This window comes from Eschscholzia californica, unplaced genomic scaffold (genome assembly GCF_041429995.1).
Source record: "Eschscholzia californica isolate CP2 unplaced genomic scaffold, dmEscCali1.0.p SCAF_1, whole genome shotgun sequence".
Lineage (NCBI taxonomy): Eukaryota > Viridiplantae > Streptophyta > Magnoliopsida > Ranunculales > Papaveraceae > Eschscholzia > Eschscholzia californica.
Window position 1 is genome coordinate 36,072,584 of NW_028238198.1, and position 16,612 is coordinate 36,089,195.

At 37.6% G+C, this 16,612-nt stretch overlaps 1 protein-coding gene across 1 annotated transcript; it reads left to right on the top strand.

Annotated features, from left to right (window-relative positions):
* The first annotated feature begins 300 nt into the window (after positions 1-300).
* LOC147566443 (lysine-specific demethylase JMJ27-like) lies at positions 301-15,331 on the top strand. The gene is made up of 13 exons (XM_086652942.1): positions 301-1,477; positions 1,590-1,696; positions 3,018-3,117; positions 3,221-3,359; positions 4,014-4,077; positions 4,161-4,920; positions 5,621-5,950; positions 9,866-11,224; positions 12,205-12,277; positions 12,387-12,472; positions 12,978-13,097; positions 13,685-13,746; positions 15,028-15,331. The coding sequence occupies exons 1-13, from the start codon at positions 722-724 to the stop codon at positions 15,098-15,100; spliced, it is 4,029 nt and encodes a 1,342-aa protein (XP_086509068.1). The 5' UTR covers positions 301-721; the 3' UTR covers positions 15,101-15,331.
* Positions 15,332-16,612: the final 1,281 nt, after the last annotated feature.

The following is a 16,612-nucleotide window of genomic DNA, read 5'->3' on the forward strand; positions in this document are numbered from 1 at the left end:
AACTACAATTAACTGAAAATTGGGATTCCATGATTGATTTTGGGTCAAATAAGTTAGTGTTATTTTCTTTCATGGATGGAGGGGTTAGGGTTAACTGAGATAGGACGGGTGCCTACATAGTTGGTTGGTGCTAATAGAGAAAGGAGCGGTTGGACCTGGTGCTAACAGAGATGGATGCTAACAGCCTTTTAGCCCGATGCCTTTAGAAGCACCCTTATAAAAAAACAAACAGCACCTTACTCTTGTGTATCTGCCCATGTACACAAACAGTAAAAAAAACCCTCGGTACAAAAATACTCCAAAGAGAACATTAAATTTCCATATCAGTAAAGAGTGAAACCTGTCATTTACTGAAACAAATCTAATAGCAAGGCAAATCACTTCTTGTCAGTTTTCATGAGTGGGTTAATAGGTACACCACGAAGATGGACAAGTACTGTTATCGTGCGCACATAAGCGTATCATAGACAATAGCATGGTCGATGGTTTAGTTTCGGTCAGTTGTCAGTCAGAAACCGGCAGAAGCAGTAGAAATGTACTAACAAACACATATTTTAATTCAACGATTCGGAGTTCGAGGGTTTCAATTCAAAGTGCGCCCTTTTCAATTTGGCGGGATAATTTCCCTCTGTTTTCAAAGAAATACCAGCAGCTCTTAAAACCTAAATAGAGAGAGAGAGAGACAAAGAAAGAGAAAGAAGTGGTTTTCCGATTACCAGTCATGAAAGAAGAAGGAAGCGGTGATGGTAACGGTGTTCCCTCAGATGAACAACGTTGTATTCGAAACAATGGAAGATGGCGATGTGAGAATTTAAAGGTTGAAGGTAATAGTTATTGTGCGAGTCATATTCTTAAAAGAGGTAAACATTCTAGGGTTCGTGGGGGGTTCAATCGGAAATCTAGTATTAAGATGGAGAGAGAGGAAGATTTTGAGGGTAAAGGAAAGGAAGTTATTGGTTCGGTTGGTTCTGATCATGAAGGTGTTAAGCTGGAAAGTGGTGATTTTGAGACGAAGAAGAGAAAACGGGAACAAGGTGAGGAAGGGGAGGAAGACGAAGAGGTTAATAAAGAATTAAATTCTGGGGAAAAGAGCATGGAGGGTTTGGGTGAGAAGTCTAGTGAGAAAGTTCAAGAAAACGTAGCTCTGGGTGATTCAACTGAGGGAAAAGAAGATAGGTTAAGGAGGGTTTCTTTACGGCCTCGGCATCAAGTATCTTATGCTGAAGATAATGTTTCAAAAGATGGTATCTTGGAAGGAGAGGTTGTCATTAGAAAAGGAAGGAAGTATACTAAAAGGAGCCGTGAGGGTTTGGGTGAGAAGTCTGCTGAAAAGGAGACTAATAAGGTTAAGGGGGAAGCAACAATGGATCAAAAAGAGGATACAGAAGAGAGCGGAAGGAAGACTTCTTTAAGGCGTCAACGAGCACCTGTATCATATTCCGAAGCTAGTACTTCGAAAGGGAAGAAAAGTAATGAAGTAAGCAAACCATCTTACTAATATTTATTTACTTCAAACTTTATTAGAGGAAAATACTTTAAGTTATATGATTTGTTTATCTTGTTTTCATTTATATTTTGACTATGATCAGGATTCCAATATGTGTCATCAATGTCAAAGGAATGATAGAGTCGGGGTAGTTGTTCGATGTGAAAATTGTAAGAGAAAACGATACTGTGAGCCGTGCATTGAGCGTTGGTAAATTTTCAACACCTTCCTTTCTCTTCCACAATGATTTGTTATTTTATCCGTATAACTTTCTAGGTCGGGTTTGTAGCAGAATAAAAGTGTGTCTCCAACAGTAGACAATCATTTTTGCATTTCACTACCAAACTAGCTTGTATGATGAATTTCAGTGTGTCCGACTTTTTAATCAGTCCGAAATCAGTTTGAAGTGCAAGTTTATTGAAGTCATTGAGTGGAAATAAAGGACCAATATGCAAATTGTGGCCTATTGGGTGGATATGCTATATCGGTTTTTTTCTCTACAATTTTATTGGCCTAGTTTTCGTTTGATGATTCAATAGAAATTAGAAACTGACGTAGTGTTTCAGAACTACCAAAATCTTGGCTTTCTGCATTGAGATTTATTTGATACCCTTTGCTCATTGAAAGCTCAGGTTCGTAAATAGGGTCCATGGATCCTTAGTACACTCCGCTCTTTGTCGTCATGCCTGATCGAACTAATATTTTTGTCGTGGTTAGTTTACAAAATTTCAATTTTTTAATTTGTATTTTTACTGTGTGGCTAATGAATTGTCCAATGTTCAGTAGCAAAACAATTTCTATGTTCAGAAAAGCTTTTCACATTTGTATGGGAGAAAATAGATTGAATGATCGCCCGAATGAGGCCCTGGTTTATTTGTTGGTTGCATGTGCTCTGATTTCTAAATAGAAGATGGGAGGCATTCGTATTGCCGTTGACCATATAATAAAGTGGAAGAAATGTTCCAAAGTGCGCTTCTAGTATAGTGCACTTGGTAATATAGAGATGTTTAAGAGACATCAACCATTCAATACAGCTATTCAAGATTAGCTGTCAGGATGTTACTGTGACGGAATGTAACATATTAGAAAGAAAAATTTCTATGGTTTAGATGCAAAGAGAATGGAACCCAATAACTTTCTGTCAGATAATACTATCTGTAATGGACTTGTTTTAGCTTTATCGACGCTCATATTGTGTTGTAGCTGGTCCAAACCAAATTCAATTTTGTTGGGGTGATTGGTGTTCAACTCTCCCTTTATGGTTGAAAGAGTGGGTATCATGTCTGTACTTAGTGTTTTGACAACTGGAGTTAGGTTAGTTTTTTATAGGGATGGGTGAGGCTATGAGCAGTCAACCTCTACCCCTTACATTTGGTAGCAAAATTTACATCTCAAGTAGTACATAGAATATGAGTCTAGTGTGCTAGATGTTCTGAGGTCAACTTTCTGTTAAGTTCCTTCTGTTGTGAATTTATTGGACAGTTCGGAGCAGGTAACCGTTACATTTGTTCTTTTGACTTTTATGGAATAGGTATCCTCGGTTATCGAAAGAGTCAATATCAAAGGCTTGCCCAGTTTGTTGTCAAACCTGTAATTGTAAAGCATGCTTGCGGTTGGACTTCGGATATAAGGTTGTATTATTATTACTTCTCATTTAATCTTTGTCGGTTTCACCCGCTTGGTTTTATTACATTGCTAATGATTTCTTATCCATTTCTCCTGTCTCATTTGTAGAATGAAGCTTCAGAAATTGAAATGGAGGCAAAAGAAAAGGTTAAGCGCTCTAAATATTTATTAAGATCTCTTCTTCCTATCCTGAGACAAATTAATCAAGAACAACTCACGGAAAAAGAAATGGAGGCTAGGATTCAAGGTACTCTGCATGACCCTTGGGAACTTCTAAGACTGCTAACGAACACAGCAATCTTTTCCCGAATTCCATAAACCGTAAATTTTAGATACTTTTGACAATTAAAAAGCACCACAAGTAATAGACGTTAAAATGACTTTTTCTAGTAAGATGCCACTATGAGACGTGTTTTTTGTCGAACATTCTGGTGCTTCTCTGTGGCTAAATTTGGCATTTCGATTGGTTAAATCATATAAGGACATATGATCCCAGATTCAATGAATCCATGCTACATTATAAGAAGTGGACTAGAGTACAAGTTCTCCTAATGATACCGAAGTGTTTCTATTCTCTTCATTTCTTAGCGATATCGAGATAATTATTTAAACAATAGTTCAACTTCAACAGTAGACCATGTTTAAATTGGTAGGTTGGCCAGTTAGTTTTTCTAACAACGTTATTGGGACCACGACACTCCGATATCAGATCTGCCATTAAACATGTGTATACGCTCAAACTTTTCAAAAAAAAATGTGTATACGCGAATCCGCAACCTTCTAGAAAAAGATAAGACACAGTCACCTTTTCACCCATTGGTGTTAGACACTCATTGCGAAGTTTTTTTAAAAATTCGCCATAATTTAACCCTACTTAATTATATGGTATTTTTTTGGACAGGGTTATCACTTTCAGAGGTAAAAGTAGAACATGAAAAATGTGCTAGCAAGGAGCGTGTGTACTGGTAGGAACTTCTCAAGTAATTCATCTCCATCCTCTTCTATTAAATCATTAAAGGTCTTACTTTACCACTTGACTTATGGACAGCGACAACTGCAAAACTTCGATAATTGACTTTCATAGAAGCTGCTCAAACTGTTCTTATGATCTCTGCCTTGCCTGTTGCCGGGAAATTCGTGATGGTTTGCTACAAGGAGGTGCAGAGGAAGTAATCGTGGAGTACATTGACAGAGGGAAATCGTATCTGTACGGCGGAAAATCTTCAGAAAGATTATCGAGGTCAAGACCATGCCCCGAATTATTGCGAGAAAGAAGCCATGAAAATCATGTCAGGCTAAAATCTGAGTGGAAAATGAAGGATGATGGTAGCATTCCTTGCCCGTCTGAAGAGATTGGTGGTTGTGGTTCTGGTATTCTAGCGCTGAAGAGCATTCTTGAAGATAGTTGGGTGTCAAAGTTGGAAAAAAGAGCAGAAGCGATAGCAAAAAGATACAAACTTTATGACGTTCCCACGACAACACAGGGTTGCTCCTGTTTTGACGAGTTTGGCAAGATTGACTTGAGAAACAATAGCTTGCTAAGAGCATCATCTCGTGAAGGCTCTAACGATAACTATCTCTACTGCCCAAAATCTGTAGAACTCCAACATGGGGACCTGAAGCACTTCCAGAGACATTGGATCAAAGGTGAGCCGGTCATAGTACGAAATGTGCTTGAACTCACAACTGGCTTGAGCTGGGAGCCGATGGTTATGTGGCGCGCATTGCGTGAGAAAACGGACTCTAGGACCTCAAAGGGCGTGGCTCACTTGGACGTGACAGCTATTCATTGCTTGGACTGGTGTGAGGTTTGTTTCTTACCAGATCCCTTTGGCACCTTCTAACAGTTTAATGTTTCAAATTTTGCATACCACTATTGAGGCTTTGACTCACTGATCTGTATTCTATTAGATATTCTAGGGTCCTGTATTCTATCGACCCAAAATTGAGTAGGTCAGATAAGAAAGCCCACTAAAGCACTACCTGACTGTAAGTGAGTATGTATCAGGAGCACAAGGACTAAAACGCATTCTCATAAGAGAAATGCGTTGTGGTTCCGTTGTCTATGCTAATTGGTCTGCATTTCTCGTTGTGTTCTGTCATGGAATGCTGTGCTTTTTAATTGTTATGTAATTATGCTAATCTGCGTCTACCTAAGTTCTACTATATATGAATAACACAAGAGTGAACGGATAGAGCTTCTGTATAGTTTTCTTCTTACTTGTTCAGGACTCTTCTGTGTGGTGTAACTGTTAGCTTATTCTCTACATCATTGAACAAGTAATTTTAGCATCACAGAAGTAGTTTTACATTTTTATATCGGGGTAAAACTCTTGCTCTGTGTGGAGTAGTTGTTGCTTCAGTCTTTTGGTGTGCATGTTGCGACTCACAAGATATTATTCAGTGGATGGTTGGTTACATCTCGTCCCTTCTTAAATTTGACAGTCAACGATCTTTCGCTCTGAAATGTGTTGCTAAATGCTCATATGACCCCTTCATGATATGCAGGTCGATATTAATATCCACCAATTTTTCAAAGGCTATTCAGAAGGTCGGAAAGACGTTACAATGTGGCCTGAGATGCTCAAACTAAAGGACTGGCCACCATCTAATTTGTTTGAGGAGCGTTTGCCACGCCATGGTGCCGAGTTTGTTAGTGCTTTACCATTTCAAGAGTACACTCATCCGAAGTGTGGGTTTCTTAATCTTGCTACAAAGCTGCCAAAGGAAATTATTAAGCCCGACCTGGGGCCAAAGACATATATTGCTTATGGGATCGCCCAAGAGCTCGGTCGTGGTGATTCTGTAACCAAGCTTCACTGCGATATGTCTGATGCGGTATGTTTAGTTATTTATGCAATTCATGACAATTTCTATATTAGATGCTTTTAACTTGCGGAGTTCTTCTATTTTTCTGATTCTCATTTTGGAGGACAGGGGAACAAAGTAATTAGTTGGAAATCTATGTATCATTAACTGTGTCGGGACTTGGTTCACGATAGACTGGAATAGTTGCTGGTATCTATGTGGCATTAGATGTTGCCAAGTCAAAATATGCTTTCATGTCATGGTTCTTGAAATCGGAACTGTGTTGCCGGTTTGGATCTGTTGGTCCATCCAGCCATTTAAATATGAGATTCGCTAACACCAGCGATCCTTTGATTGTTTGATATGCGATGCAAAGGTGAGTTGTGAATTTTGTGAAGCAAATCACATTTTTGAAGAAAAACCAGTGTGAATCACCATGGGTCCCAATTCTATGGAATCCGCAAGAGATACCGGCCAAGCCTAGAGCTCATAAGACCCTTCTCTTTCATAGAATGAACTCCAGATTTGCATTAAGCCCGTCTGTTGGTTTTTTTCCTTATTCTTATTTCATATTTGGATTATCTTAAGTAATGGTCCACTTAGAATGGGATGGATGGTATTAGAGTCTTGTTAGAGTCCAAATTAGATAAGGGTTAAGAGTCTTAGTTGAATGGGAATATGCTAGATAGGTGGTGTTGGACATTTTGAATGGCCATGTCATCATATCTGAGATCAAATAATGCATTAACATAAACTACTAAAACTGAAACAGTGAACTCATCCATAAACATTTAGAGTATCACCAAGTTATTACAACCAAGCATCAAAATACATAATAATACTTTCACACGAAGAACAGTTTCTAGGAATCACTCCAAAACTCTCAAACTTCTAGTTATAGTCTATATTTTTTTTTTGGTTTTCTGCAAAATAAAACTATTTATAGATGAGAAAATAAGTACTTAGAACTACCCTACCTTTCGCATGCCATCCCCACTTAACATAACTGCATATAAATACCTCGTTTACACATTTCTCTTACACATGTAAAGCAAGCAACTAACCATTAAACAAAAAAACCAGAACAACGAATAACTGCCTAATCTAATCAGCAAGTGGGTCTAAAGTTGTCCGCATCATTCTCTGTGCCTGAGAAAATTATGCCTCCAACAAATAAACTTGCAATATAGCTCCAACAAGTTGGACTTGACTTTCTCTGGTTATGGTTTTTGTTATTCATGTGCACTCTGAAATAGGTCGGGGCTTCCACTTGATAGCATCCTTTTGGTATCCCCCATGTCTGGTAGCACAACATCTACACCCCATATATCTTATAAGTTGCAACCCTCATCTCCGCTCGAAGGGATGAAAGTTGAAAGTGGCAACGATTGTGAAGGAAAAACATAACGGGCTTCTAACTTCGTCACATCTCCTTGTGGGAATTGTTCAGGCCTTATTGAATCGATACATAATCTTCCACTAAAAACTCACACTTATGATGTAAATCAACAGTTGCTTTTAATTTTCGTTATTCGTGGTAATGCGCTTTTTGATCAAAAAATGCAATTCATGAATCTGATTTGCATTCAGATGCAATACGAACTCCCTAGTCCCTACTCTACATGCAAGACACAACAAAAAGTTTCCTGGACTTGTATTGACAACTTCAATATGCCTATAATTTTGTGATCCGCATGCAGATGAAAAGTTTAGTCTAGAGCCCATCATGTGCCATCGTTCTTTTAAGAAATAACTTATGAACCTAACATCTCTATCCAACACTACATCATGGAGATAAACAACCTCTTTGAAAGATCGTTTAACTGTATTAACTACATATGATGTGCTCTCAAAAACTGATGTAGGACATTGTAAATGACCATGTCATGCATATCCAAGATCAAATAACGCATTAACATAAACTATTAAAATAAAAAAGTACTGAGCTCATACATAAACATTCAGAGTATCACCGAGTTATTATATACGATCCAAATCATAAGAAAAAAAGAACATTGAAAACCTTGCTTACTTAGTAGATAAGAGAAAGAAAAGGTAGAAATAATTTGGACATCAACAATCACCTTCATTGATTATAACCAAATATCAAAATACATAGTGATACTATTGGCTTCACACCAAGAATAGTTTCTTGGAATTACTCAGAGTGGCTTTGATGTAAGACAAAAATGGGAAAATGGAATTGAAGAAGAAAATAACTTGATTATATTATAGATAAGCACTAGCATCAAACTAGTAAAAGCTAGGAATCACTCTAGAGCCCTTAGGCATCACACCTTTGGGATGTTTGCATCACACAAATACATATAGCTTGAATGGCTGCTGGAAAATCTCTGTTTGTCTGTCCTCAAACAACATGAGTACATGCCTTATATAGGCATAAAACCCACCCTTGACATCTTTACTTCTGGACTTTTGAACTTCTAAACTCATAGGGCACTAAAAGACATTATAAAGGACATTTAACACATTAAAGAGACACTTAACCATCCTAATTAATACTTAGAAACTAGTAGAATTTCCACAAAGATATGTGGACCAACCCCACATTATTCAAGGTTCTAAGTGGGCCATTCATGTAAGACACTCCAAATTAGAATTTGGGCCTTGCAGTCCTTCTTTTGACGTCTCCCATATGCATTAAACAGTTGCTGCCCTTCATCTATATCAGGCTTCACACCAAAACTCTCGAACTTCCACTTATAATCTATATATTTAATGCTTTTTGTTTTCTCAGAATACAACTATTTATAGATTAGAGAATAACTACATGGAACTACGCTACCTTACACATCATTCACACATAACATAACCACATGTAACTACCCTTGTTTACCTCACACATGAAAAGCAGCTAACCATAAAACTTAAAAAACCAGAACCACAGAAAACTCCCTAATCTAATCAGCAAGTGGGCCAATAGTTGTCAGCAGCATGGGTCCTTAGGCCATCCGTACATTCCTGTTATTGTTTTAGTAGTTTTTAGTCGTTTGAAACTGACTCTGCTCAAAGTATTTTATGTATTTTTATGCTTTATTTTATTATTGTCTGGACGAGTCTAATCTAGCTTTAAGTTTTTAGTAAGTGCTACATCACCCTCTCTGCTGAAGCGCTGATTAGAATGAGCTTGAAACTCTAATCAACAATCAGAGGTAGAACAAAGGAAAATTTTAACTTCATACTTCTATATAAAGTGAAGATATAGGCAGTTTCGCCTTCTTACTTGGTCATGAATTCTAGTCAACTTTTTCTCCACAAAGGAACCAGAAAGTTGGGAAACGTGTATTCAATCTAGTAGACACTCTGGTAGAAACACTTGATCCACATCCATCACTTTAGGGATCTTATAAAATTTATGAATCACAGGGGTGAAGTTCACCCACTCTAATGCCTCCCCCAATCCAAATAAACCATTCAGGTACACAGTAGCTTCTTCTGTATAACTGAACTGTCTTTAGCAATTCCTGAATTAAATTTCTTACTGTGTAGTATGTGAAACTAGGTAAGTTTTCTCTTAACACCATGTATTGTGTGCCTTTCTATCTTACCGCAAGTCATGCTTTATAATTAAATGACATCCAAAAAAATGATAGCAAAATCATTAGGTTTTTCTATCTGGAGTGAAATTTTCATTGAATGAACATGAGACTATGAGAGCAACTTGTAATGGTTATGGTTGTGCCATGTATGCCAACATATTACTCTCTGAGGCCCTATTTGCTGCACATATATGCATCAATGCGTCCAAGGATGAATTTTACATTAGCTAAACTTTTACATTCATGCTGAATTGCTGACATTATGTAGTGCTTTACTTTTCTCAATTGTTCTATTCAAATAATTTATACATGCATAGCTATGACTATTATTGTGTATAATTGGAAAAATCTCAGTAATTGGTTATTCCTGCTTCTTTGCACTCAGGTAAATGTATTAACACATATTCAGGAAGTAACCCTGGATGCTGCACAGCTTGTTGCTATGGAGAAATTGAAAAAGCAACAGGAAATGCAAGACCAAGAAGAACTTTTTGGTACTGGTCAGCAGCACCATGAAGATGCAAATAAGCAGTCGTCACCATCTAAAGGGGAATGCTTTTCCGAGGCAGTTGCTACTGACTCACTTGTGTCAACTACTCGTAAGAAGTTAGTAGAAGCACCTATTTCTAAGAATGGGGGACCCTCCGCTGATCCTGGAAATGGTGTACTGCCAAATGTTGAAGTTTATGATCAAAAGGGGAATTATGATGTTCCTGTTCATGATAATAAAGGTGAAGACGCTGATGTGGGGGATGCTATTGTTCACAACCAAGAAACTGGAACTGTGGAGCTAATTGATCAGATGGACATAAAACATGAGTTTGCTACCTTAAGTGACCATCTGGTTTACAAGGAGGATGGAAGAAAAGAAACTACTGTGGAACGATCCACAGTGGGTGCTGGGAATTCTGGTATGACTCCTGCAATAGATGACCCACCAACTGGGGACTTGGATTGTATGCATGGTATGCAACCTAAAATGGGTGAAGTTGTTGGAGCAATGAAGAAGGAAGATCAGGACTTATTTGCTGATCTACCAAACCAGCAAGGTAGCAGGTGCAGTGTGAATGACAAAGCTAAAGATGATAACTTTGAAGAAAAGGAGAAAGTAGCAATAGGGTTTGTTTCCACATCCAAAAGTAATACAATGGACGCTGGACTCCAGAAAGAAGGTAGTTCTCATAGTGTGGAAGGTAAAACATATGAACTAGCTAGAGTTGAAAATGAGGCCAAAGAAGTAACTTGTGTATCTGTCGGAGATACTAAAAACACTGATGTAGCTAACTCTATTTTGCTACATCAAGAAGGAAAATCAAAAGCCAGTGAAAGTTTTGAAAATTTGACTAATGAGCTCAATGATGCTTCTGGTTCGGCATCAGACAAGATGGAAGATAGTTCTGCTGAAGAACGCAGAAAGCAAGTCGGAAAGAGCAACGGTGTCAGCAGGGGTAGAAAGAAAAGGGGTGTAGTATCTGCAAAAGTTGGAAAAAAGTCAGTGAGACCTACTAATCAGGAGAGTCCTACAGAAATTAAATTTGAGGGGGAACCTGTAAGCAACGAAAAATATGTTAACAACGGAAAGGAGAAGGGGAGTAGTGTTGCTTTATCTGATAATGACTCAGTGAAGAGTGAAGCTGGTGCGCTCTGGGACATATTCCGTAGAGAAGATGTTCCAAAGCTTGAGGAATATCTTAAAAAACATTCGAGAGAATTCAGACACATCTATTGTAATCCAGTGAAGCAGGTAACAACAGATGTGGTGCAAGCTCTTTTATGTGCTAAGTAATTTGGCTCGGGATCTGCTACACCAGAGCTGAGCCGAGTCACTCTTTTATTTTGATTAGCAGGAGCTGCTATATTGCTTACGGATTCCTTTCTTTCACATGTTCTTTTCATCTGTCATTTATGTTTCGATGTACCATTAGTGTTACTAAGTTTGCCCATTGACATACTTAAGGTATAAGGCTAACATACATGCGTCACTGCAACAGTCTTACCTAAATCTGCATTGTTATACTGGACAAAGCCTGCAACTGACGGTATCAATCACTATGTTGTTATCTATTTTATTAGTCTTCCTTTAACAATTCAAAGTTACAACTTATGTACACAACTATGTATAATGTTACTAAAAAGGCTTATCTGGCACATACAACTATGTATAATGTTACTAAATTTTAAGTACATCAGTACCACCAACCTTAAGTTACTAATCCCTCTTATTCTCCCCCTTTTATTTAGTTGCCATTACAATTGGTGAATATTTCCTTATGATTAGGATTAAGACAATTCCATCAAAGTGTCATAGATACTTAGCTGTATGCTTCAACATTTCTAAATTACTTTATATCCATATTCTGTATTTAAGGGAGATACTTCTAACTGTAGGATTGAATTATGTTTTTTTTCCTCTGTTTTGTGCTATTTGATTAACAATTTAACCGCTCAGATGTTTATACATGTGCCTGATGACTGCCTCTGATCTTTATTTCGGGCTCGTCATAGTAATGCCAGAGCATGACAACTTGTGTTCTGCCAGTTCTTTTACTTTTATCAAACAAATGCTATTGGGTCATTCCTTTATTTTCATTAAGTAAGATAACACATCATACGAATTGACTTCTATCACTGCTACAAATGTTTACTGTTAAGTTTATTATTATTTGTTGACTTCTTGTTATTCACATTGTCTATATAATATTGAAGTTTTTCTTACTGTTACAGGTTGCTCACCCAATTCATGATCAGAGTTTCTACTTAACTTTGGAGCACAAGAGAAAGCTCAAGGAGGAATTTGGTAAGTTTATAGATCACTGGAGCTTGTATGGTGCAAAATTCTTTTGTTTGTAAATTTTGTTAGTTGTTTTGTGGTAAATTGCAATCTAATTACGTACTGGGTTATGCAGGGATTGAACCTTGGACATTTGTCCAAGAACTTGGAGACGCAGTATTTATTCCCGCCGGCTGTCCACATCAAGTTAGAAACCTCAAGGTATTTGTTGCTGCTTCCCCTTAGGTTTCTCTAAGAACTTGCCTATAAATATGGTAAGCAGTTCTGCAGTTATGAGTACATTAGTTACTTAGTCTCCCTGGATCAGTAAATATGCAAAGTGTGTGAAGTGCACATCTTACTAGAAGAAACTACTTGCATCCTCATCATCAGCACCTCATTAATTTCGTCATCTGCATCCACAATGTTCACCAGATAATTACATCGTCTTCTCCTTCCTATGTCATAGCTGAAAAGAGAAAATCGTAGAAATTGGATAGCCTGGAGGAGATGCCATGTAATTGCTGATGTAATGTTAGTATTTGATTTTCTTCTTTTACAAGCTTGCCATTCTCTTCAACAAAACTTTTCTTCACTTTTATGCTTGACATGAACTGAGTGGATTGTGTTAGTTTGCTTTTGCTAGTTCAATTCATGTGGACCCTCTACACTTGAATTTTCCTTGTTTGGTTTATTTTATTCTGAGATTCAGTGCCAATTTCTGCAGTCATGCATAAAGGTTGCGATTGACTTTGTCTCACCCGAAAATGTTCAAGAGTGCCTCCGGTTGACTAAGGAATTTCGTTTACTTCCCCGGAATCATTGGGCAAAAGAAGATAAACTGGAGGTACATATTGTTAAATTGCTCTTGATTTTTCCCAATTCCCGATAAATTTATATTCTACTGTTACAACTGTATAACTTATAAATACATTTAGCGATTTACTGAATCATATTTTAACATCTGGGGATATTCAGTTTCTCGTTCAAAACCAGCCCTTTTATTTAGTTGTGATTTAGTGGTTCTCATGCTGATGTGTAGTTCCGAACTCTAGCTTTTTAGTAATAACTACACCTGCCCTACTACTTAAACATATTATTAATTACGTAATGCAATTACTTATGTAATATCATATTGCATTTCTTGAATCCTTTTAGTCTTTAGAAGTTGGCTACACTATTAATCGTAGACTGTGAGGCGACGACATGTCTGTGGAGGATAAAGATGTTTGTGTTAGAGTTATTAACCTCTCATAATGATGGTTTAGATCGCTCATTCACGCTTGAGGTTCTTTAATCAAGTTCAAGTGTATAAGTTATAAATTATGAAGCTATGACATGTGTTTTGTAAGATTTTCTATTCTGAGAAACTTTTTTCTCATGGTGCTTTCTGTTTAATGTACGGTTTCTTTGTCAATCTTGACGTTTAAACAGGTGAAGAAAATCACTCTTTACGCCATCAAGGATATTTTGCAGGAGCTGGAAAAGCATACCAAGTAAGTTAAATTATACCAACTATCTGATAAGGTGACGCATCGCTTGTTTTACTTGTATTCTTAATCCCATTCTCTTTCCTAATCATAATGTCTAAACTCTAAAGTTGAAAAGAGAAGATCTGAGGTTAATAAAATTTTATATAACAATTATATGAGTAACTGTCAAGTCCATACACCTTCATGTGTTAGTGTCTGAAACAGGTAGGTGGTGTTAGATACGCTGAACTGAAAAAACTTAATCGGTATGCTACACATCCCAATGCTCCTTTCTAAGCTCATAATGTTAACTTGTATTCTTATTCTTGTTAATAATTTGTATATCAAGATCTGAAATTGCATATAGAGTACATAAGATTAACACCTTATGTTATGCCTTGCACTACTCACTAAAGCTTTAGTGTCGATAAAACAAAAGTCCACTGAAGTGTTTTGTACTTGTTCAGTTGATCATGACTTCATGTTACATAGATTATAGGGCAAAGCTAAATAATAATGATAAGAGGTTTACGCAGATTTTTGCGGGGTCAAAAATATAATCTAGAAAAATACGAAGTAAAATAGAACAGAAAAAAGTCGATAAGAATTTCAACTACTTGTATAGTTGTACAGGTGATCCAGTTTTTAATTTGGATGACATAATGTCTCGTAATGTTGACTGTATTCTAATTGTATTATTCTAATTAAGTTCGACTCACCTAAAAATAGTTAAGACCGGTAGATTTTGTAGTTACGTGCTTTGAGCCTCCACTATGGTTCCGAGGTGTGTAGACCTTGGTCTATCAGAATTGACCCCAATTGGCTTAGGGGACAACTTAATTTTTGTTATGTTACCTCCTGATCTTCATATTCTTTACCACCACCACCACTATTTCTCTCTCCCTCTCTCTTAAGCAGAAAGAAACCCTAATGGCGGTTCAGGAAGGAACCCCCATTAGGGTTTCTTGCTGCTTAGAGTGAGCGAGAGAGAATACAGAGAGCGAGCACAGAGAGAGATGGTAGTGGTGGTGGTGGTAGTTGGCGGTGCTGTTGAAAATGAAGATTAACAGGTAAAATGTAAATAAACAGATATACAATGTAAAATGTTGTTTTTTGACTCTAAACTATAAGTCACCATAATAGTTGAGGCAAGTTAATTTGGCATGAGTCTTATTTTTATCTAGATTAAGTTTCTGCAAAAACATGGTTTTTTTTTGTTGAAATGCAAAAACATGGTTGATTGACAGGGAATGAAATTACAGTTAAGGTTCAACTACTAAGTCTATTTTTATTGGGTTGGGTCAGGTCTGAAGATGTTGAAGACAACGAAAATTCACCTGCAGCTGGAGCTGCTGCGGGAACTGATTCCGAAGAGTGACCTAAAGAGTATTTTGGTTGACTGGTGAACAATTTCTTGTGTACTTTTGACATTGTTATAATATCGTCTAGATAGCGAGATATTGGTGGGTTATTTTGTTTTGGATATTAGGCAGTTGACTATTAGCTTTCTGCCACGGATTTATTTCCTCCATTTTCATTCTGGATGTTGTAAAAACGACTTTTTCTTGAGATATTGGAAATATTTATATCAGATAACTCCTTTATTTTATAGCATTCTCCACTGAATTTTCTTCTATTATAGTTTTTATAATTGTTAGGTTGTGTTTGTTTTTTGTTTTGTTCAGATCTGAAATCTGAATTGGACACCATTCAGATTTCAGATGTTTGTTTTTGGATTTAAAGAAATCTGAAATTTTTGCAGAATTGGGTGATGGTCTGAATGGGCTGAAAAAGAGTCCATATGTTTCAGACTTTAAAACAAGTCTGAAAAATAAGTCCAACATCTGAAATTCGACAAATGACGTTTCTGTCCCTGTATTTTAGATTTTTTTCTCCCACCGGCAACACCACCAAAACCACCACTGGCAACACCACCAAAACCACCACCGGCAACACCACCAAAACCACCGCCGTCAACACCACCAAAACCACCACCGGCAACACCACCAAAAATACCACCAAAACCACCACCAAAACCACCACCAAAAACACCACCAAAACCACCACCGTCAACACCACCAAAACCACCACCGGCAACACCACCAAACCAAACAACAACAAAGCACCACCGGCACACCATCAACACAAACCAGCACACCATCTCACCACCATCACAAACAGTCGGACCACCACCACCATCACAAACAGTCGGACGCCACAACCACCACAAACAACATCACCGTGGTACACTACAACCACCATCACAATCTGTCGAGGGTAACCTACCCATTGCTTTCCAAGCCCTCGCCGGATCTGGCTTATTGTTGAGAGAAAGATAGAGAGAGAACCAGAGAAGGTGAAAGAGATCCGACGACTTACAATCGGTTAGAGAGAGAGATGGCGACATGTTTCAAGAGAGAGAGAAGGAGAGTCGGCGAGAGGCATCCAGAAAGTGAGAGAGTAGGCGAGAGGTTGGAGTTCCGGCGAGAGGTTTCCGTCGGGGGGAGAGAGAGAGGAGAGGCAGACTTGTGGAAGAGGAGAATAATGAAACCCTACCTAGGGTTTCTAATATTTTTATTCCCAACCAACCTTAGGGTTTGTTTGGCCATATATGTAATGAGGGGTATAATTGACAAATTCTTAATTCAGCCCCAACTATTCAGACATAAAAAACAAACATCTAATCCACAAAATGGTTAAGCTAATTCAGATTCAGCCAATTCAGTTCAGCCAATTCAGATTCAGCCAATTCAGATTCAGAAGCATATAAAAAAACAAACACCACCTTAGTGTTTTTCTTTTTGTTGGTGCTGAGAAATTTAAGATAAAACCTGGTTGGTCTTCTCTTTTGTTGATATAATCGACTGTGTTTTTTTTTATTGCAAAGTAT